General features: G+C 54.0%; 1 protein-coding gene across 1 annotated transcript; it reads right to left on the bottom strand.

Moving 5' to 3' along the window:
• Positions 1-1,052: 1,052 nt before the first annotated feature.
• Positions 1,053-6,304, bottom strand: CDK9 (cyclin dependent kinase 9). The gene is made up of 7 exons (XM_084219965.1): positions 6,178-6,304; positions 5,547-5,628; positions 5,043-5,133; positions 3,113-3,279; positions 2,750-2,921; positions 2,519-2,667; positions 1,053-1,638 (listed from the first exon to the last, which is right to left on the bottom strand). Exons 1-7 carry the CDS (start codon positions 6,267-6,269, stop codon positions 1,273-1,275), a joined length of 1,119 nt encoding a protein of 372 aa, XP_084076091.1. The 5' UTR covers positions 6,270-6,304; the 3' UTR covers positions 1,053-1,272.
• Between the last annotated feature and the right edge of the window lie 965 nt (positions 6,305-7,269).

Here is a 7,269-nt window from a genome sequence, read left to right on the forward strand (position 1 = left end):
CCAAAACAGACACTGTTTCAGAGCCCCGAACCAAGACAGAGTTACCTTGTAAGTGTCTTTCATCAAGCCTGAGAATGGCCCCACTCACCACCACTTCCTCGGGACACTTTACACTACCAATGGCTTTTGTCAGTAATTGTTAACTGACAAGTTACCAAGTGCCAAATGCTATCACCAGCTGCACCCCTTGAATGCCGGGATCCTGGCATTCATGGGGCTCAGGGAGAAGACGGCTGACTACAGCTGATAGCCATGGGACACTGTGCAGCTGTGGAGGACCACTTACTCTCTGTGAACTGATCCTGACAAGTTCTGACATAAAGTGTGCACAGGTGATCCCAGTGGGTCAGGCTGTACCCACTGATCCCGCTGCACCCAAAGGAGGCAGTGGTCCTGTTCTAGTCTCTCATGCAAAGAGCTCCAGGAGAGAGGAGGGGACACACGAGTGTCCCCCTGCTCCCAGGACAGTGTGACCAGCCCTGCCACAGTATCCTGAAATCTGTGCAGACAGCAGGAGGGCAGGTCTCACCTGAGACATAGGGCAGTGCTTGGCTGCAGCAGGTTGAGTGTATCCAATATCACTCCCAGTCATGGTTTGCAATTAAGAAAGCATGGATGCCATGTGCTGTCACAGAGACCAGCTATCCTGGTCTCCTGGCCACATGGAGCATCCAACTCTGCCAGCCACCTCTCTGGTTTGACCAATAAGCCCTTTTTTAGGCTAGATCCCAGTCTCCAGGGAGAGCTAGTCATGCTGTCTAGGGTGATTCTGCCTTTCTCAAGACACATCTGATGACTTAGAAGCACCTGCCTCCTCCTTCACCAAAGCTTCAGTGTTCAGAGCATACTCCATGCAGGAGCTATGACAGACCAAGAGAGCTGAGACATCTCCAAGCAGGGCCCAGTTTGGTCCAGGGCAGCTACTTCCCAGTCCTGCCAGTCCCGGCACCATTTGCCAAGAGCCCCAGCATGGATGGAGACACTTTTTCCATCACCAGATCTGTAACAATTGATATGCAAGTTTAATGTAACCAATACAGACTTTTTGGGGGAAAAAACAAGTTCTGAGACAGGAAACTGGAGGGAAACAACGTTGAGCCCACTGGTATCACCTCCCCAAGTCACACAGCTCTGCGGTGGCTGAGGAGATGGCCAAGCTCTGATAACACCATCAGTCAATTCACCCTGAAAAAAGTCCTTTCCTAGACAAAAAGACCTTGCCAGGACATCTCCACTCAACGTGGGGGAGCCCAGCCAGGACCCCGCCGGATGTCAAAACACTCTGTCAAACTCAGTCTGGTTGGTGGCGGCTGGGTTCCTGCCCTGGTTCGCCGGCTGCTGGGGCATGTGCCCACCCCTCCTGCGTGGCGGGGCGAGGTACTCAAACATGGACTGGTTGTGGGTGGACAGCATGTTCTTGAGGTCTGAGGGCATGGGGTCTGACCAGAAGAAGTCGTGGTTCAGGGCGTCGTCGCTGTCGATGCGCTGGGCGGGGTCCAGCACCAGCAGCTTGTCGATGAGGTCGAGCGCGTAGGGGTCCTTGACGTAGGCCTTGAGGCGATCCTTCACCTTCCGCTTCTGCCCCTTGGGCAGATCCAGCTTCTCGTACAGCTCGTACTTGTCCACGTTCGGCCAGACCTGGCAAAGGGAAGGAAAAGGGGTTGGCAAGAAATAGTTATGGAAAGGACAAACCATTTTTGGTTCAAACACCCTCAGGCAAACCAAAATAACTATTGTGTTTTATAACCTTCAAGCTGGCAGACATTGTCGTCACAGCAACAAAGAGGCACTAAAGGCCTGGAGACATGTGGATAACTCAGGACAGTCTTCCTGGTGTGGAAACGATGCTCAAGGATTTTGGTTTCCCCATGAAAGAGCTACTAGAGAGTGTGGTTCTAGCCAGCTACCACATCAGAAAGATCAACTGACAAAACTGATTGCTAAATAATCACCTGAACGTGGCACCTTTTATCCTTCGAAAGCAAAGCCTGCTGCAATCACCAGCACTTATCTCGATCTGGGAGAACCACAGCAGGTAGCTACTTGCCAAAGAAAGCGCCTTCAGTGTATTTACATAATGACTGTGACAGCAGGATGAGGACTCTGCAGCTGCCAGAACAACATCCCGCAGATCCCAGTCTGGGCTGAGATCTCTCAGCTTGCTCCCCACAAGAGGGCAGGACGAGCTGCTGATGAAGGAGGAGCTGAGAAGGGGCCGGGTGCTCACACCAGAGCTGAGCTGATGCCACAAATCACAAGACAGAATTCTAGTGGCTTTTCAAGGTGACCAGCACAAAACACCTGAGAATAAAAACCCTCACCCTTCTTTAAGCAGAAATTGAGAGTGTTTGTCTGAGAGACAACTGCAAAATGCAGGCTAGAGATTCTCCAGCCTCCCTGCCAGCAGCAGGCACACTCCACTGCTGGGTGCATACAGCAGCCAGCACACAGGGCAGGGAAGAGGCCCAAGTGCCTGGTCCCAGACTCTGCCCACACTCCTGCTCTGCACAGCCCTCACCTCCGGCGTGATGGATCCGCAGAGCTGGCTGATGAGGGTGAGCTGGTGCTGCTCCGTGTTCCCCTGCATGATGGGGCTGCGGGTCCACATCTCTGCCATGATGCAGCCTGCACCCCAGAGATCAATGGGGGGGCCGTAGTCGCGCTCCCCTAAACGGAGATGCCGAGTTAGACTCCCAGAGGGCCGGGAAGGGCCAAGAAGCCGGCAGAGCCCACCCAGGGCTCCTCCTACCTAGGAGCAGCTCTGGGGGCCGGTACCACAGGGTCACCACGCGGTTGGTGTAGCGGTTTGGCTGGCTGTTCTTAGCCAGGCTGAAAGCTCGAGCCAGCCCAAAGTCTGCCAGCTTCAGGACTCCATCCCGCGTGATCAGCACGTTCGCTGCCTTCATGTCTCGGTGCAAGATCTGTACAAGGACAGACATTGAAGAGTTAAGTGACTAAAGTGCCCTCTTGGGTCTCTTGCAGCAGCACGATGCTCAGGCTGCAGAGGTGGGAAACAAGGATTTCCCTCCAGCCTGTGCTAAGAACAAGGGGCAGGTATCTGCCTGCTCCTTGGAAAGCCACCCCCTGAGCAGAGCAAAGTCTGTCCCATTACCTTGTTCCTGTGGATGTAGTAAAGTCCATTCAGGAGCATCTGCATAACTTTCTTGATCTCTGACAGTGTGAACTTGACATGGGCATTGCTGAGAAGGCCAGCCAGGTCGTGCTCACAGAAGTCAAACACAAGGTAGATGCTGCCCTTGCACCGGTTGTACGGAGAGGCTTAAGGAGAGGCACAAAGAGGCTGTCAGTGAGGGACCCTTCACTGAATCACAGCTCCTCCTACCTCCCACCACCCTGCAGCTCATACAACACCCCCTACACAGAATCTCAGGGCACAGGAACACAGAGAACCAGAGAGCCTGCAGGCCTCAAGGTCATTTTTAAAGAAGAACTGAGCAAAAACTAGCAACACAGGGACGGGAGATGAGGATTGGTGCAGCAAATGTCATCAGACACGCAAGGAAAGGGCATGGCAACCTTTGAAAGCTTCACTTCGTGCTGCTCTGGGCACATAACGGCTGTGGGGTTTCCTCCCTGCAAGCTGTGGCTGCCAGCCAAGCACCAGCAATAGAGGAGGCACCCACGAAAGCCCCAGGAGAAATGCAGAAACACAGAAAATCTGTCTAATCTCACATTAAAAAGTGAGATTTTCTGCAACCTCAAACAGGATCTGCAAAAATGGACTGATCTTGATCAAAGCGATACAAAACTCCAAGCGCAATTTGAAGCCAATGACAGCAGACTTTAAGTGAAGGAATCAATTTCAATCTTGTTCAAGAGCACCCACACAAAACGTTATTAAAAAGAAAGGCTGATTTTCATCAGTTGTAATCAGCAAAACCTACTGATCAGCATCTCCAACTGGAAAAGCTGAGCCCCCACAGAAGCACACTGCTCTCCTCCCCAGCCAGGAGGGTGCCTGCTACACTGGGTTTGCAGTTCCTCACACAGACACAGCCCCAAACACACCTTCCCAGCGTAAAAAGAGAAAAGCCTCACGTTTGAGAACAGTAAATGACACATTTCTACTTTACTGCAAATTGAGGTCAAGGTAGATTTGGGTGAAAACTGGGATACAAACAAAACATAAAAAGGGAACAAATGACATGTCTACAAAAATATTTACTTTTGGTATGCCAGTCACCCAATCATCACAGCTCTTCTAATCACAGAGTGAATTAAAAATTAACTTGTCATTGGTGTTTTTACTCATACCTATTCAGACAGTAATCTACACACTATTGAGTACTGGAGTATCTTGAATTTCCCATCCCTAGGCCAGACATTTCTGCCTGTTCAGTGACTGGACTTTTTAAAAAACATCAGATACTAGTCAGTTTTGTTTTTATTTCACTGACATGACTGGCTAGGGAAGGGCAGGCTGTAACATCAACTGTCACTTTCCAAAGTATTCTTCACTGTAAACAGAGCCAGGCCAGGTTGCTGAGCCTGTGAAGCAGTGGGGGCACATGGCATCAAGTGGGAGGGAGGAGGTGGAGGAGCAGCTCAGAACTGCCCATGTGGAGTCCCAGCCCTCCCAGCACAAGCAGTTACATCACCCACAGAAAGAGATGCTGAGTGAGCCTCAGCTGGAGCTGTGTCATCAGCTCAGAGCTCCCAGCAATCATCACAAGCCAACCAACAGAGGCAGCTCCAGGCTGAGGAGCCTCTGCTCCAAAGTCTCCCCAGTGCTGGCTCATTTAAAGCCTCTCAGAAGGGAGTTTCCCAGCACAGGCAGCATTCACTGCTACAGCATAGGCACATCCTGGCAGGAATACAACAGCTTGTTCCATCTGAGCTTCAGCAATGTCCTGACTCATTTAGAAACTCTTCTCCAGGATAAGTGACCTGCCACCCCATGTCACAGGCAGGAACAGAGGCCCATGCTCAGCTAGACCACCCCACTCCCAGCACAAGACACCAGCCTGCTCAGCAGGGCTCAGAAAAGCCATCATTAGCACAAGGGAGACCCTGAAAAGTACCTTTGGTCCTGCAGATTTCTATGAGGTTCACCACATTCTCATGTTTGAGCAGCTGGAGGATTTTAATCTCTCGCAAGGCTGTGATGGGAAACTGGAAAAGAGAAAGAGAATGGAGGTTGGAGGTGCAGGAGGCCAGGCTACCTCTGCCAGAGAACAGGAGAGATGTGACCATGCAGCTTGGCAGGTCCTGCCCTCCTCTCCTCACCTTCTCCATTCACACCAGGACATGGTACAGCCCAGCCTGAGCTGCAGAACAGCCTTTCTGGCTGCTGCCTTTGCTGTTTAAGCTGTTAACTCTCTCCCCAAGCCCTGAGCACGTGCTTCACACATCACCCAGCTCTTCCACAAACACAGCCAGTGTGGAACCCTGTGCTGGGGGTCTCACAAGAGAAGAATCACACAGAAGTGTCGCTTCCCAGGAGCCATCCCGTGCAGCCCAGTCCCCTTGCTGCTACCATGTGCCTTTGCAGCCCAGGTGACAACACAGCCATGTCCCACACTTACCCCTTCCTTCTCATTTTCCATCAACACCTTCTTCAGTGCTACTTTCTTGCCTGTCTGGCGATGTTTGGCTTTGAAAACCTCCCTGTAAAAAAAAACCAGAAGAAAATCCATGAGCCGCACAAGGAGAAAGGAGCCAGGTGCCCCTGACAAGGAACCAGCCCAAACAAGACACACTAAAGCATTTAACAAAGAACTCTGTGTTGAGCCAATATAGCCACATTCCCCCTGGGCCAAAGGCCCTCAGGACCCACTGAACCAACAGAGAGCCCAGAGCTCTTGCAGCTTTATAAGGATTTTCAGTCATGTAGCACATTTGGAGCAAAAAAATTGCACATTTGGAGCCAAGCTGAACACTTGGAGCCAAGTTACAGGTCCCCACCCTAACTGTTTTCAAGGTTAACTCTGCTCTGCCAGAGGTGAGACAGAGAGGGATCTCAGGTTTGGGAAAAGAGGCTCCAGGAGCCAGACTGGTTCTCTGAAGCCAGAGGGGTGACCGGGGAAAGGACACGCGAGCAAGGAGCACCGAGGCAGGCGCCGATGGGCCGCGGGACTGGGCCCCGGTTGCAGGCCTGAGGCCGGGGAAGGCCGGGGCCGCGCCGGGCCAGGGAGTACCGGGCCAGCGAGCACTCACCCGAAGGTGCCCTGCCCGATCTTGGCGAGCTTCTCGTACTTGGAAACCTCGTCGCAGAAGGGGCACTCGACCATGTCGTACTGCTTGGCCATGGCGGCCGCGCCGTTGCCACAGCACCGCGTCCCGCCCGTTCCGCCACGTGACCCGGCGACGCCATCACGTGACCCAGCCGCCGCGCGGGGTCTTGTGGGTGTTGTAGTCCTTGGGGCCACCGCCATGTTGTCCCCCCTCGTGGCCCGGGAGCACCGAGCGGTCCCCGGTGCCGCTGGCTCTAAAGCGCCTTGCCGTGTGCACCGTGTGTGCTTAAACACGTCAGGCGTTGAACAAAGCTTCTGCTCCTGCGGCTGTGGCGTAGGGAGGCCATGGCCAGGCAGGAGGACTCCAGGGAACTGGTTCAAAGGAGGCTGAGTTCCTCCCCTGGCCATGGCTGTGTTCAGGTGCAGCACAAAGACCTCGATCTCAGGCTGTTCGAAACTGGGCCCCAGGGTGGACAGCACCCAAGGACCGAGCTGTGGCAGAGGTGACTGCCAGCATCCTGAACCACCAGCTCCCTGGGAATGGGAAACACGGACACCGGACCCCTGCTGGGTCTGGGCCACCTCCTCCTGCACGGTGACACTGTCATGGAGCACGTCAGTGTCCCCAGAACGAGAGGATGGCTGGTGGGAGTGCTCCTGCTGGCAGCAATGCCACCCAGCTCTCACCCCACAGGGGCTGGGCACCAGGTGTGCATGGCAGAGTCCTGCCTGCAGGGCTGGAGCCTCACCCACAGAGATGGCAGCCTCACCCGTAGGGCTGTCACACTCCTCTGGGGCTGCCACCTTCTTCCATGGGGCTGGCACCCTCTTTTCGGGCTGCCACCTTCCTCTAGAGTCAGCACCCAGAGGTTTTTGGTTTCCACATCTGGCAGACATCCCCAAACAGGGGTGCAGAGGTGACTCTTGAGCAGGCACGGGGACTGCAGGAGCTGTGGGGACAGCGTGAGGGCAGGCAGGGACAGAGGAGAGCAGTGGGGAGGAAACGCCGAGCGAGCGATGAGTGACTGCAGGGTGGTTGCAGGGGGGGGCAGGAAGGGAGGAGCGGGCAGGGAAG

This window comes from Fringilla coelebs, assembly GCF_963513975.1.
Source record: "Fringilla coelebs genome assembly, chromosome: 21".
NCBI classification, from domain to species: domain Eukaryota; kingdom Metazoa; phylum Chordata; class Aves; order Passeriformes; family Fringillidae; genus Fringilla; species Fringilla coelebs.